The sequence below is a fragment of the Marmota marmota genome, unplaced genomic scaffold (genome assembly GCF_001458135.2).
Source record: "Marmota marmota marmota unplaced genomic scaffold, marMar, whole genome shotgun sequence".
In the NCBI taxonomy this organism is placed as follows: Eukaryota; Metazoa; Chordata; class Mammalia; order Rodentia; family Sciuridae; genus Marmota; species Marmota marmota.
In genome coordinates this window covers 8,652,083-8,668,361 of record NW_026000019.1, presented here as the reverse complement: position 1 = coordinate 8,668,361, position 16,279 = coordinate 8,652,083, and the positions used below count along the sequence as shown (strand labels likewise).

Below are 16,279 nucleotides of genomic sequence, written 5' to 3'. Positions count from 1 at the left end.
CATTCACGTTGAAAAGTATATTTTTAATTTTTAATACTATATTAACAAAGCTTGACCAAATTGATTCTTAATCACAGTCATTCTCATGAGACTCTGCTTTTGTTTTGTACATTCCCAATCACAGGTGGGTTCTTCATTTGGATCAATAATACTATAAAATTTTGAAGCCAATAGTGTGTACAACTTGTGATTTTGATTAGATCTTTAGGCAAAACTTTATAGGAAATACACAATAAAAAGAAATACAACAGGTTTAAACTTTACTATGAAACAATAATGATATATTAGAGACAATATAAAGAATATCTTCTTGTTAACATTTCAGAACTCATCTTGAAATTTAATGTTTTTCCTAACATTCTCTTAAAAATCAACCCTAAAAAAGATGTTTACTTAAATAGATGAAGCTCAAGCAATAAGATTAAAGTCAAGCAAGTGTAGCTACTTCAATTAAGTTCCAACTTAGTATATTGAATTTTTTTTTAATTGACCTTTTCTGCCCTTCCCCTTTCAGTTATTACCTGGTACAAAGATAACCACCTACTCTCAGGCTCTCCCAGCATCACTTTCTTGAATAGGGGGCAAATCATCAATATTGAAAGTGCCCAGATCTCAGATGCTGGCATATATAAATGTGTGGCCATCAACTCTGCTGGAGCTACAGAATTATTTTACAGTCTACAAGTTCATGGTAAGTACTGCCTCTCCTGGATTCATCCAGGGCTAAGGAAGCATTCTGTAAAATTCTAGAGCAAATATTTCATGAAGTGTGTTATTTTCTTTTCTATTTAAGGACCCAGTGTTTAAAACCAATAAACATTCTTACTCCTGGTGCCTATTAAAATGCTCAATTTTCACATGCTGCTCAACTTGTTTTAAATGAATTATTGAAATAGTCACTGATGTTCTAACAGAATCGTTAGTATTAAATGTTTCCAAGTTATCATCTCTAATAAGGCTTTTCAAGAGGAGTTGGCAGTTAACACAGTATACTGGATGCACGCATGCACACACACACACACACACACACACACATCTGGAGATAGAAATAGAAAGCCACTCTATCATTGAAAACTGAGTTGCCAAACAAACTAATGAAACTTCCTTTTCTTCATCTGTAAAATAGAGTTATTGATACTTGCCCTATTTATCTCACAGGATGACTGTGATTCTATTTCAAATAACAGATGTGGAAGAACTTACCAAAAACAAAGCAAAATTTAAAAAAAAATCAAACCGTAAGAAGACATTAGTATGGGTATTGTGTATGGTTTTCATTATTTTCTCGTGACATACCCTGGGTTTGTTAACATACATGACTTTTATTTTTTCAGTTCCCCCATCAATTTCTGGCAGTAATAATATGGTGGCAGTGGTGGTTAACAATCTGGTGAGACTGGAATGTGAATCCAGAGGGATACCTGCCCCAAGTCTGACCTGGTTGAAAGATGGGAGCCCTGTCTCCAGTTTCGCTGATGGAATCCAGGTAGCCTTTTTCATTTACTTAGATAAATCTACCACCCATGTATTCAATACAGGAAATACAAACATGTGAAGCTGTTGAAGAGATTTAGGGAAAAAGAATTAACAAATGTTATTTTAAGAAATTACACATAAGCACCCATAAATGCCATGGACACACAATTGGGATATCTAAGCAATCTGTTGAAAGCTTAGTATTTCCAAGAGTTCCCCCGCCTCACATGTAAGTATTATATTTTACCCATTTTTTATATACCTATTCTTTTCTATCTGTCCCCAATTCTTACTCCTACCACAGTGATTGTTCATCAACAATAAAAACAGGAATTTTCTAGTAGAGTTTGTATTTAAATATCTAGAAATAATAATGAATCTGAGAATCAAATAGAATATGTATACTTGTATAAAAACATCAAAGAATAGAAGTAGAAAAATTAGAATGGAAACATGAGAAACACTTTGAGTCTCAGAAAAAAAAATTAAGTGCATTATTTTAGTAACTCAATGTTAACAACGCAGAAATACACACAAGCATTCCTTCATTTGTGCTTCACTTTGTTTTCCTTTACAGATATTGCAATTTGTACAGATTAAGATTTTTTTGTCAACCATGCATTGAGCCAATTAGCACCATTTCTTCCAACAGTGCAGATGATCATTGCATTTTTTTCTTAACCAATGAAGTATTTTTAAGTAAGATACACACACACACACACACACACACACACACATATTGTGTTTTGGACTTACTGCTATTTCACATAATAGACCACAGGACAGTGTGAACATAACTTTTATATACACGGGGGAACCAAAATATTTGTATGACTTGCTTTATTACAATATTTGCTTTATTGCAGAAGAACCAAACCCAAAACATCTCTGAGGTATGCCTGTGTCTAATTTAAAGTCTAATTTTATTTTGCCTAGCAGAGAACTTAGTTCTCCTAACCCTCATTTCTTCTGATATTTAAAAATATCTAACCTTTTAGAATTTGGAATCATTAGAAGATCATGAGTTAATGTCACTATTTAAGGGAACCATTGATCCATGGGATAAAAGGACAAAGAAGAGAGATAATTTGTTTGGGCTATGACTTTGTTCTTGATCATAACTTTTTACTTATTTCTAAAAGAAAAATAAGGAGACTTAGCTCCTTTTATTTCCACTTCTCTTTGTTCCCTGTGTGTGTGTGTGTCTCTCTCTCTCTCTCAATTATGGATGGACTTTGACTTGTTCTTTATGCTGTACATTGACCTGCTTTCAATGATTATTACCCAGTTTGGTTCTCGTCTCTGTCTTCCACTGAGAAGATGAGTAGGGGATTCTATTGCCCACTTTAAAATGTCCAAGTGAAAATTCTCCTAGTGGCAAATGCCCATTGATCAGCCTTAGAAAACAAGAGGGAAAGTTCACCTACCATTCTCATGGGGCATGTTGATGATTTAGCTTTCTTTTAATTGGCAGGTTCTCTCTGGGGGTCGCATCTTGGCACTGACCAGCGCACAAATAAGTGATACAGGGAGATACACCTGTGTGGCAGTGAATGCTGCTGGGGAGAAGCAAAGAGACATTGACCTCAGAGTACATGGTGAGACCTGCTACTAATTATTTCTGCTCTGTGTAGATGTGTTTGGGTCTTGAGTTCGTTAAGGAAATTAAGGGAAGTTAAATGTAAATATAAAGAACGATGAACAGAGGAACTATATTACCTGATGGACTCAAATTAAATTTTCTTTCTGCTTTACACTTTTATTTATCCTTTTTAAAGTTCTGGGATATTGCAATGTGCACATTCATCCTGGAGGGTGTGGTTTTATAGAGTGCTTTGAGGAACAGGACTGTGGATATCAGTTCTGCAATTGGGAAGACATAATCTTCTCACTAAAGCAAATACCTGCTCCAGTAACTCTCATCATCTATTCTACACAGTCATTATTTTATTATTTTAAATTATATTTGCAGTCACTGTATTTTGTGACCAATACTATGTCTATGAATTCAAAGCTATTTGGGAAGACAAAGTTAAACGAGATTTACATGTAGACAAAATTCAAGTGATTTTCCTACCCGCAATGTTGTCATGTGGTAGAGAAGGTAATACCTGGTTTTGTCACAACAGAAGTCCCCCAGAAGGACCTCCATTCATTGATGATGCCTGTCTTTCCACATCTGTTGCAGACTTCATTCAGTGTCTTATATGCATTGTATTCCTTGGTTCATGGAATAATGAAATTGTTTCTTCCATGGCCCATTGTGGAGTATCTGCTTGATACAGGTCTAAAGTCCTGCTTCCTTCCAAATAACTCATTTTTATTGGAAACACACACACACACATACAGAATACATATATATCCAGATCATGAGGATCATACTGAGTTTTGTTTGTAAATTTGACAACAAATGTATCACAAATAACTTGTATATTAATCACATATATTTTTGGTAAAAAAAACTATTCTTCCAACATTGATACCATATATCGTTTAATATAAAAAATCCTAGGAGGCATTGGTATACTACTAAAGGACTCTCCATTGTCTTTTTTCCTATTGCTACTATAGTTGACATGAGTCTGCCTCCAGCCCCTGGATTTGCTGGTGTATTTTAGGTAACAGGTTTATAATGTCCAATCCCAGGGATTCTAATTCATTCACTGAATAGGATTACTGTTATGCTTTCTAAAAACTAGAAGACTGCCTTTCTAAAATATCTTGATGAGAAAAATCATCAGGCTAAGTATGTGACATAACAGCTCCTTCAGTCGTTAGGTGGCTTCACATTGGGTCTTAGTCAACAGTGAAAATCTAGGTTCAACTCCTTCCATTTCTGTAGTGGCTAATGTCAAGAGTAGGCCTGGGAGATGATGAAGAACTGTTATTTTCCAAGAGTTAATAGAAACATTCGTCACTATTCTTTATCCTTTTCTAAGGTATTTGTATCCCATCTCCTTGGACTAAAAACAAGGATCTTTTCTCTGGTATAAAAATAAAATGACTAAAATAACTATAAAATTAAGATAGATTTTGATAGTTTCCAACCTATGTTCCATTAGCCTTCTTTCTACACATTTTATTCTTATGTTAGCATTCTCAGCAATCTTGTGTCTACTTGGATCCATTACTCTTAGATTTATGTTGTAGTGGGCATGGTAGGAGGAATACACAGTGTATAAAATAGTTTCCCTATAAATACAAGAATAATTATTTAAAGAATTTCTTCCTGGCTATAAACGGTAAGACACTGAAATAAGAATTGATGTTTTTTTTTAAGATTTGTATTCTTGAGGCACCTCTTCTTTAAACCTAAGCTCAGAAAACCTTCTTACAGTGCTCACAGTGTTCAGCATCTCAGGAAGTATAGCCTGATGGCAATTCTGACTTTGGTAGTTATATCAGTAGGTATAATGTGTAGAAAGAGTAACAAGTTCAGAGCATGCTCTTTCCTAAGCAGCATAACCCCAGCACAAAATAAAGAAAACAGCTAAGGAAGCGGAAGACTTGTTTTCATCTCAGACTAAATAGAAAGTTGGAAATGAAAACCAGGACAGAAAAAAATATGTGTGTTTTAGTAATATATATGCGCTCAACTGTAATTAGATTTGCTTTAAGTTTCTTAAATGAATGCTCCATTATTTTTGCAGTTTCAAAAATCTGGTTCCTTTTATATTTGAATCAACTCATTTAACTGTAAAGAAGAGTAATTGAAGGACCAATATTTAGAAATAAATCAGCATTTTGTAGACTTGAATTGTTTGAGTTTCACTTCTGTGGTCATAAGGAAATCATGCTCTTTTGTAAATTCTACAAATAATAAAAGATAAACTGTTATATATAGCTAATGATACTTTTTTTTTTATCCAATAAGACCAAACATGACCCAAAATTATTTCTAGGCTGTTCTACTCAGGCTTTCCTGTGCTGAAGCTGGTGAATGTATCCATTTTCATGATGTCTTTGAAAGTCACATTAATTATACTTATCATACAATTTTAATAACAGTCTTAATCTTTTTTTTTGGGGGGGGGGGTGAGGACTACCGGGAATTGAACTCGGGGGCACAAAACCACTGAGCCACATCCCCAACCCTTTTTTTTTTTTTTGGAGGCAGGGTCTCACTTTAAGCTTCTTAAGCCCTCGCTAAATTGCTAAGCCTGGCTTTGAACTCGCAATCCTCCTGCCTCAGCCTCCTGAGCCACTGAGATCACAGGCATGTGCCACTGTGCCAGGCAGGGGTCTGAATCTTGAACAGACTAGTCACATACCTTCTAACTAGTGTGTCATATATCAAAAACAATCCCACTGTTGTCCCGTGGATAACTTTGAGAGCTGGACCTCTGTTGTGCACTGTGAAATTTAGCAGTAGGAGCATCACACAAACGCTCTGTGGCCTGTTTCAGCCACCGTGCAGGGCGTTTCTTCCTTTAATGTCCATTGCTTTGGGTTTAGCACAAGTATGCGCCCAGAAACTGGACACAAACGCACCCTTTCTTTCACAGACCTTTCCCACTGAAGCAGACAGGGTAGCAGAGAAGCCTTGTGGTTGTGGATACGCAAATGCTGCTAGTCACAATTAATTGGATTCCTTGTCATCTGGCCACATGGTGGAGTATTGAGCATGGAACTGTGGCTAATGAACTATAATAATGTTCCTCACCACAAAAATCTCATTTCTACCAAAACATTTGGAAAGACCCTCAGTATTCATTTGAATGCAACTTAGCTTTTCTTATGAAAACAAAAAAGCAAAACCAAAACAAATTCAACAACTACTACAAACATAATAAGTTTTCTACAACCCTGAGTAGTTATGGGATGTAATGAGAAATGGTCAAGGAAATTCCCCTCTGTGATTTTTTGGGGTGTGTCCCTTTATGACAGTTCTGATTTCATCATTAATTTCTCTTTTCCAATTGATTTCATATACAGGTTTGAGAGTCCTTTATAGATTATGGAGCCCACTTTCCCTTTCTTGACAGAGCTATACAAAACCATCTGAGGCTGGGCACGGTGGCACACTCCTGTAATCCCAGCAATTTAGAAGGCTGGGGCAGGAGGATTGCAAGTTCAAAGCCAGCCTCAACAACTTAGTGAGGCTCTAAGCAACTCAGTGAGACCCTGTTTCTAATATAAAATAAAATAAAACACAAGAATGAGCTGGGGATGTGGCTCAGTGTTTAAACACTCCTGGGTTCAAGCCCCAGTACCAAAAAATAAAGAAAAAATACACCATCTGAGACAAATGATTGTTTACTTTTTAGTATTCTCAACTGAAGGAGAGTCTTTAAATTTCTCCAAGAATATATTTTAGCTTCTGACAAGCCATATAGCCAGAGAATTCTAATTTTAATCTCATTAAAATTTTAACTCATCTTCTCCTTTTATGTAACTGTACATTTTACAGCTTTCACTGATTTAGTTGGTTCTTTATTGTGTCACTTATCCCCCATGGTCTTTGTTCCATAGATAGATGGCAAGGCATCATGGAAAACAAAAAAAGAACACTGAACTTCACGTCAGAAGATTCTTTGCCATCAATTAGTCATTTTATTTTGCCTAAGCTATTATCTGTCACCCCTTTAATGTTTTGTATGCTGTGGGGTGAGACTAGGTAATCTCTGTTCTCTTCCAGTTTTTTAAATTTTTGCTTCTGTGATTATGAAATTCATTTCTTTTGCAAAAATATGTGACTACATACTGAAAGTATATTCGCTTTAATTTGTTATTTCCAAAATATTTCATGAGTGAGTTATCACTTTGAAAACCTTAAGCAGTAACATCTAGTTCTAGAAGTTTCTTAAATGTGCCCTTGTTGAGAACTTTGAGTTTTAAAAAAATTTTCAAGTGAAAAGATGGTCAGCATTATTTCTGTTCGACAGGAGTATATTAATCAGTGACTTATTAACACTTGATTCTGAACCAAACGATGCAAAGAGGCGATTTTAGAATAGCTGTGATCCTCCATCTTAAAAGAACCAGGAAAGTTATTCAGTGTATGTCTTGATGATTAATAAACAGTTGGCTGGCCTGTGTTATGCTGAGGGAAATCTCATCTTTCACTTAGTTCCACCAAATATTATGGGAGAAGAACAGAATGTCTCGGTCCTCATTAGCCAAGCCTTAGAGTTGTTTTGTCAAAGTGATGCTGTCCCCCCACCGACTCTGACATGGTTAAAAGATGGCCGCCCTTTGCTGAAGAAACCAGGCCTCGGTATCTCTGAAAATGGAAGTGTGTTAAAGGTAAGGCTGTAAATTCCTTCCATCATATATTACTCCTCAGCTCATGGTGCTGGTGTTACCCCTGTTAAGCTTGCCTATCTTTGACATGTGTTCTGATTTCATCTTATAAAATTCTAGAAATGCTTCTCAGTGAGGTTGGTAATATTTTCAAATTTTATGCTTAATGAGATTTAAATACTTAATTATCTTTTCATACTTGTAGACAGAAGCCATCTCAAAACATGCTTCTAGGAAAACATATGGGAATATTGTAAGGACTGTCCCATGTTCAGTCATTCAACCAATCAGCCAATACCCATTCTGGGTCCTCTGGATATGGATGCAAACAACAGAACTCAATTTAATATCCTCAGTATCTTAATAATTTCACATAAATCTATGAAAAGTTAACTAAAAGTTCAGTTCAAAAATGCAATAACTACAATAAGTCTCAGTCGATTACCAAATGGATGATACAGTTAGAATATTTGGGGAGGGATAGCAAAAGATGATACTCTGGTTGCCCAGAAGAGTCTTCAAAGACTGCCAAATTTTTTAAGGATAAATAGAACAAGACTCTTAATTAAGGAAAGCGAGCACATTAATTGAATGATACTAAGAATTTTACCAAGTGAATATATGGAAATAATGTTGAAAAGGTTCATTTGAGTGAAATAAGAGCTTCCACTGAAAGCTAGCCTGACACATTAGAATTTAAGGGGCCAAAAAGTCAAAATATTCGTAACCCCACTGAATGCTTATATGATACTTCCAATGACCCAGCCAAGAATTAAAAGGATAACTAAGTAATCTGGTCCTTACCAAGAGGCAGAACTTTGATTTGAACACAGGGAGTACAGCTACAAACTACACACAGCCTCTTGGTGGAGGGAGCTCAATCATTACTGGTAAACAGTCTGGAAAAATCAGCGTGTGGGAAGGGCGGTAAGAGAGCAGCTTACCCTGGAGGACACTGCATGGGTAAGAGGGCAGGAGCACAAAGGTGAAGGCTAGAGGGAAAGGAAGGAGACCTTGGGAATTAGGATCCTGTAATAATGGAGTAGGTGAGAAAGCCCAGACCAGAATCACTGATGAATGAAAGAGGGATAAGCCAATGGGCTACAGGGCAGCAAGGAAAGAAGAAGAAAAAGCGCTACTCCTGCCTGGAGGCAGAGCCCAGCATCCTAGACAGCAGGTAGTAAAATTCTCAAACCGTAGCTCTGGCTGAATGACAGGGAGACAACTGTCGGAATGCCAATCTGAGTGAATAGAGAAGTTCTATTGATCTCCACCACCACGGAGCTGGGCCAGACACCTAGGGTGTGCAGGTTCCATTGAGAGGGCATAGGGAGGAGCCTAGAATGAAAACTTGGACAGAAGCCAAGCATAGTGGGTCAGCAGAGACCATCTTACCTGTGCACAACCCAGTACTACTCTTGCACACCTTGACCCAGGTATGGTGGTAGAATCCGACCATTTATTTAGTATGGTATACACTAGGTGCTCAAAAATGCTTAACCCCTCTTCTCTATTCTACTCATCTTCTACCCCCAAACTCAATGGGGAAAAGACATATATAATAAGGCAATAATAAGAGTATTAACTTACCGAACATTGTCCTGAATAGATAAGGATTGTGTATTTTAAAACCCTGAGTTTATCAGAAATGGTGATTTTTTAAAATTTTGGTGTTTTTATCTAAATTGTATTTAACAAGCCTTTCTAGACTTTCAACATAAATCAACATAAACCAAGTCAGAATTTTAGGATTCAATAACTTAATAAAAGCTGTTAAATCTGGGGGAGGGGAGTTTAGTTGTTCGTTTTATGTTTCTCTCACCTTTTTATTGCTTGAACATCTTCAGAATAAAAATTAAAAATAAGAGACCACAAAGAGCCAGTAATAGGAATCCCCCCCACTGTGAAACAGCACTTATGATTTCAGAGAGTGGTTTTGTTTTTAGATTGAAGATGCTCAGGTTCAAGACACGGGTCGTTACACTTGCGAAGCAACAAATGTCGCTGGAAAAACGGAGAAAAACTATAATGTCAATATTTGGGGTAAGTACAGTCAGCCCCTGTGAAGCGGATGACACGCTTGGAAATTTTAATGTTTTTATTCACTGTGTCAGTTTTTAAAATGACACATTTCATCCATGTAACTAAACTCAATTATAATACAAAGATGGGTAATCACCAGAGCGCTTAGAGACACTGAGCAGTCTTGAGTATCAGCTTAAAGAACTAATTTGGGAGCCACAGTAGATGGATGCCCAGGGCCTCATGGTATCAGTCGTGACTTTGCTGTAACAAGGCTCTTCTCTCCTGCCCAGTGTGTCCTTTATCTTCCACAACCAGAGCCTTGTGATGTGTGGGCCTCCTCCAGGCACTGGTGGTGGGTTGTCCAAGTGAAGATAAATCAAAAGGCCAAATGGTGCATGGGAACTATACATGTGAGAGGGGAGACAACACGTGTGCTCGTGTGGTTGAAGATAGGGCTACTGTGTTAGTTAAGAAAAGCTGTTCTCGCCAGACGCCAAGACGTGGTGGTGCACACCTGTAATCCCATCGACTCAGGAGGCTGAGACAGGAGGATTATAAATTCAAAGCCAGCCTCAACAAAAAGCAAGGTGCTAAGCATCTCAGGGAGACCCTGTCTCTAAATAAAATACAAAAAAATAGGGCTGGAGATGTGGCTCAGTGGTTGAGTGCCCCTGAGTTCAATCCCTGGTATCAAAAAAAAAAAAAGAAAAAAAGAAAAGAAAGGCTGTCTTCACTTCAAATTTTACTATGTTTTACTAATTAAGGAAGTTCTTATGAATAATCATGACTTTTGCCTTGGTTGTGGCTGTCTGCTAATTGTTCATTACTGCTCCCATTTCCAGCATCATCACCTTTATTTTAAATACTGCTTTAACTTCATTTATGATCTATTAAACCCTCTGGATTTTGACTGTTTTTTTTTTTTTTTAACTTTTAAATTGGTGAAGTCATGAGCTAGAATTTATCTTGAGGTTCAGTCCATAGACTGATGGCAGGACTTGGTATGAAGACAAAGTAAAAAATGAGTACAGTACCAAATTGTTGGATAGAAGATTGATGGGTTCACAGAGGTGAGATAAAGAGAAATGAATTGGTGGCATGAGCCTTAAAGGAATAGAGGCTCTTACATGGGGTAGTTGAATAATAACTGGACTCTATGCTGTGGGTTGAGGAGCGTTCTCCCACTCCTCACCTCCCTGGAGCTGGGAAGAACCAGCATCAACCTCCTGATCATTCCACAGCCAAAGAAGTGTCCTAGGGAAAGCTCATCAGCAGCTGCAGACTGTAGCTTCTGAGAGAAGCCTGAGCAGTCAGGATTCTCTTTGAAGGTTCCAGAAGATGCCAGAGATGAGTAAGTGAGGCAGGCCAGGCAGTCTAGAATAGGTAACATGTCCACTACTTGAATGAAGCCCCTCGCCTCTGTTCTTTACTATGTGTTATGTGCCAAATGTTTTCTGATTTTGTTCAGCACCTGAGATATCAAAGTTGGCTGTGCACCAATGACCGGGTTAAATTTTAAACTTGATCCATGCCTTAGCTTTTTGATGCAAGGTATCTAAATATTTAAAATAGATTTGCTTCTTTTTATGCCATTCTGAATATTTTGATAATTAAATTTTATCTGTAAAAATAGGAAAGTCTGCTGTTATATATTTATTCTACATCTTACAGGTGGCTTTTTTTTTAAAAGAGAGAATTTTTTTTTTTAAGAGAGAGGGAGGGGGAGAGAGAGAGAGAGAAAGAGAATTTTAATATTTATTTTTAGTTTTTCGGCAGACACAACATCTTTGTATGTGGTGCTGAGGATCGAACCCGGGTCGCACGCATGCCAGGCAAGTGTGCTACCGCTTGAGCCACATCCCCAGCCCATACAGGTGGCTTTTAATATGGTTTGCTATGTCAACCTCATGTGCTGATTATTTCCTTATGTCATGTAGATGGAAATTTTTTTGTTGCATGTAAAGTGTTAGTGAAATACTATATGAAATGAAAAGTATACAAACAGTATTTTTCTTTCTTTCAGTACCACCAAATATCTATGGTTCTGATGAACTTTCCCAACTTACAGTCATTGAAGGGAATCTCATTAGTCTGTTGTGTGAATCAAGTGGAATTCCACCCCCAAATCTCGTTTGGAAGAAGAAAGGTCGGTTTTCCTCCTGGAAATTTCTAAAATTAAATATAAATAAAAAATGAATATCTTGTTTAACAAACATGTCAATTTGTAAACAAACTTTTCTAGCATTGGTATACTATTAGATAGCAACATTGATTTATATTAAGTTTTGATATTTCCATACTTCCTGAAAAATCTTCATTTTTTAAGACTAACTGCTCCCTAGAGGGGGAAAAATCAATTTTATGCATTAACTGACTGCTTTTTAATAAAATGTATTATGGGCATCTATAATTATCCAGAATTTGTTTTTCAAAGAACTATATTTTCTTCTTGAAAATAGATTTTTAAAATTATTTTCTAAGCCACACATTTCTATTGCATTTACAACAGTTTTGCAATGTGTATTAAGATTGAATTCTGCGGTTCAGCAGATTTTCAACTGATTCATCAACAAATTCTTATTTGTGCCCAGTATGTATCAGATCATCTAAGATTTTAGTTCATTTAGTGGTTTTTGGTTTTTGGTGGTGCTGGGGATCGAACCCAGGGCTTTGTACATGTGAGGCAAGCACTCTACCAACTGAGCTATTTCCCCAACCTCCAATTTTTAGTTCATTTATATGCCTCCTTCATTGTGCACACCAGGGCAGGGTTTTTTTTTCACTCGGTTATCTGCCTTTTAGGTACTTGCATTAGGAAGTAAATAAATAACTATATACACTTATCAGACTATGTACACAAAAACCTTTATTTTTTTCCTCAGATCTGTTATTTGCTTTTCTTGGCAGGCTCTCCAGTGCTGGCTGACTCTGTGGGGCGAGTTAGAATCTTATCTGGAGGCAGACAGTTACAGATCTCAATTGCTGAAAAGTCTGATGCAGGTCTTTATACGTGTGTGGCTTCCAATGTTGCTGGAACCACAAAGAAAGAATACAGTCTGCAAGTTTACAGTAAGTTGTTGATTAGCCAAGCTTTGGGAACAATCTTCTTTTAAAGCTTTCCATTCTTTCTTTCCATTGACTTCTTCATATATTTAACATTCATTCAAAGTGGTATGGTTATGTATGTCTTGTGACCCACGAATTTAAATATAGCTGTCTCCTCTGCCTCTGCTCACCAACCAGTGAAAGACTATTTCCTGGATGGAGATGGAATAAGTGGGCAAGTAAGGGGCAAGAGTGGGAATTATGCTCTTGGGTATATTTACAGTACATGCAAGTATTGTATTTTAAAGAATGAGATGTGATTTTGGAATTCTTTAAAATATTTACATCATCTCATTTAATCTCTACCTGAGCTGTGATATAAGACATAACTCTTGCTTTCATTTTGTGTATGTGGAGATTTAAACCCAGAGACTTCTGAGACTGACCAAGGTCACATGGGTTATGTGTGGAACAACTGTCACTAGGACATAGGATTACAGACACTGGCCCACTTTTCTTTCCGTGTACTTATGTATGAGAGTTGGTCTAATTTTTGTTCTTAGAATCAGTATCAATTGGGGTAATTTAGATGTAAAGCAACGGAATAACTGGCTATCAGTGGTTCGGACAAGTGGAGGTTTACTTTCTCACATAGTGAGAAGTCTAAGGTTGGCCGTTAGTCACTGAAGGTAGTCAGCAGGATCCTCCTGGTCCTTCCTTTGTGGTTTTACGATGGTTTCTGTGGCTGTAGTATCAAGCCCACATCGAAGGCAAAAGGAAAAGGAGTGGTATCTTTCTTAGATCAGGGTAGCAAAGACTCCCCCAGGCCCCTAGCAGACCTCCATCTGGATATTATAGACCTGAATTAACTCATGTAGCCACATCAGTTTTGGAAGAGTGACAGTCTCAGCTTTTCGAATGGAAGAAAGGAGTTGGTAACAGACATTGGGTCGAATCCTAGACTGCCATATCAACTTAAAAATTAGTACCAGGAAGACCACAGTAGAGCTCCAGTAATAAGTTCAAATATTTGTAGAATTTCCTTAATGACAGGAAGTTACCAAACAGCACTCTTTTCTTACTTTAGATACCTTGTGAACATTACAGAAGAATTCTGCCTCTCAATATAATAGTGCCATGTCTGTTAATCCTGAGCCTTTTTTTTTTGATAGTTAATATCTTGATGTAAAAAGTGTATTTAACTTTGGTTGATGAAAATTCCCTATATAAGACCTGAGCCAAACATTTCCTATCTTGTTTTGTCTCTTTTTCCTCCAGTTCGACCAACCATAACTGACAGTGGTAGCCACCCTACCGAAGTGATTGTGTCTCGAGGGAAGAGTGTTTCCTTGGAGTGTGAAGTGCAGGGTGTTCCTCAGCCAACTGTGGCCTGGATGAAGGATGGCCGCCCCTTGGCCAAGGGAAGGGGAGTAGAAATATTGCAAGGAGGTCGCATCCTTCAGCTGAAGAATGCTCATGTATCTGACACGGGCCGTTACGTGTGTGTTGGTGTGAATATAGCAGGAATGACTGACAGAAAATATGACTTAAGTGTTCATGGTAAGTAGAAAGTGGTTCAACAGGTCTATTCCCTGGCTGGTGTGATCCAGCCTCCTGGGTGGGAGACCAGGGTTTGTGTGTTGAAAGTCTTACAGTCTCTCCTTTTCTACATGCATCCCACTTCCTGAGATCAGTCTTACCATGTTTTCTATGCCTGATCTCGTGTTACTTACTCTGCTGAAATAACTACATATTGGGTAATTCTTTTAGGAAAGCACATCGTAAAGTGGAAAATTATCTTCTACAAGTGCTTTTGGTTCAGTGCCATCCCAAGTAAGATCCCTTAATTGTGCTTTCCACATGGGCTGTCTCAATGAGGCATATAAACACAGGTTCCTTGGAGCATACTGATTCATAACCAGTTGGGCATGAGTGGTGTGGATGTCAATTTTAAGATACTAGTTAATGAGCCATTAGTTTCAGTAGGAATAGACCAAACATGTACAAGCTCAGTGACAACCATTTGGATACGTATAATTTGAAGCTTATTTTTTTTTAATCTATAGAAATAGTGGTAAATTTCATAGACACAAGTCTTATAACTTGAGACATGCTCAAGGCTCAGTATTAATATCTTGTACTTTGCAGCCAAAGGAATCAGAATGTAAAAGAGAAATGAGTTAATCTTAAATAAATCTTTTTTGTTAAATTAATTTTTTTTTCTTTGCCTTTCAGTTCCTCCAAGCATCATAGGAAACCATGGGACACCTGAAAATATCAGTGTGGTAGAAAAGAACTCCGTGTCCCTGACATGTGAGGCTTCAGGAATTCCGCTGCCTTCAATAACTTGGCTTAAAGACGGGTGGCCCGTCAGCCTCGGCAGTTCCGTGAGGATTCTCTCAGGTAGTAGAAATTCCGGTGGCCTGATCATCTGTTTAGCTTCATCTGGCTGCAGTTTCTCCCTAGGTTTCCTTTTCAGTGTTTCTGTTATTTTCTTTTTCTTTTTACATTATTTTTCTTTTTAATCTAGCTGCTTCTTACAATATCTCCTAATCATATTAAGAAGAATAGTTAAAAGGACATAGGAGGCTGTATCAGAGCCATTTAAAATTTTTCTTAGTACTCAAACCACAGGGATATCAAAGCATCCATGCTGTAATGAATGATTACCAGCAAATATAGAAAGTGGCAAAGTCAAATTCAGTGACTCCGGTGACTCATGTTATATAATATATCCCTGGAACCAAGTTGCAACTTCTGTGTGGCTATCTGAATGATGTTTGTATTTCTAGGATGGGAGAGTTTTCTGTGAGCTAAGACTTTATTATTATTTTGACTTATTCTGCATATAATTATTCAGGAAAGCCTGCAAGGCTTATCCTCTATGGATCAATCTAAGCTTGGAGCAAGGTTTCTTGAGGCAAGCCACAGAATCTACAATTGACCTTTTTTATAATGGCTTGGATGCAGACAAAGAAGATAATTCTTCCAAGTTTGTGTTTCATAAAAAGCTTAGACACGTAGAAAAATTCCTAATATGTTGAATGGAGGCATCCAAATTCAGACACACCTCATGCTGGAACATTTTATTTAAACCCAACAAGATGAAGGTTAAATAAACTCCTGCCCTGACATTCAAAAACAGTAGTGAAAATTATGGTGAGATACAGCTTTAGAATTATTTTTTGTTAGTGCATAGTTAGCTTTAGAATCCTTAAGAGTAAAAGATATTCAAATTGTCTTAGTTATTCAGTATGAATTAACAGTGTAATATGGTTACCAAGAAAATAAGTGCAAATTTTGCCACTTTAATATATTGGTTTTTTTCCTTAATAAGCAATGTAAGAATAATTTTTCTGTAGACTGAGCAGAGCTTATCAAAAAGACCAGGAGAAGGATCTACTGACAATATTTTAGAAGGGTAACCATGATGGTAATTGATTACAAAATGATTACTATGTCTCATTTTATCAATCCTAGAAAAATAAAC

The 16,279-nt window shown here is 37.2% G+C and overlaps 1 protein-coding gene across 6 annotated transcripts in view; it reads left to right on the top strand.

Annotated features, from left to right (window-relative positions):
• Hmcn1 (hemicentin 1) overlaps positions 1-16,279 on the top strand; it is a 381,331-nt gene that overhangs the window by 251,491 nt on the left and 113,561 nt on the right. For all 6 annotated transcript variants that reach the window (XM_048809830.1, XM_048809832.1, XM_048809831.1 and 3 more), the window contains 9 exons: positions 515-691; positions 1,335-1,486; positions 2,951-3,074; positions 7,547-7,722; positions 9,666-9,762; positions 11,768-11,890; positions 12,652-12,813; positions 14,068-14,349; positions 15,025-15,192. In XM_048809830.1, the coding sequence (XP_048665787.1) occupies positions 515-691; positions 1,335-1,486; positions 2,951-3,074; positions 7,547-7,722; positions 9,666-9,762; positions 11,768-11,890; positions 12,652-12,813; positions 14,068-14,349; positions 15,025-15,192 (1,461 nt within the window). The remainder of the gene's footprint in view (positions 1-514; positions 692-1,334; positions 1,487-2,950; positions 3,075-7,546; positions 7,723-9,665; positions 9,763-11,767; positions 11,891-12,651; positions 12,814-14,067; positions 14,350-15,024; positions 15,193-16,279) is intronic.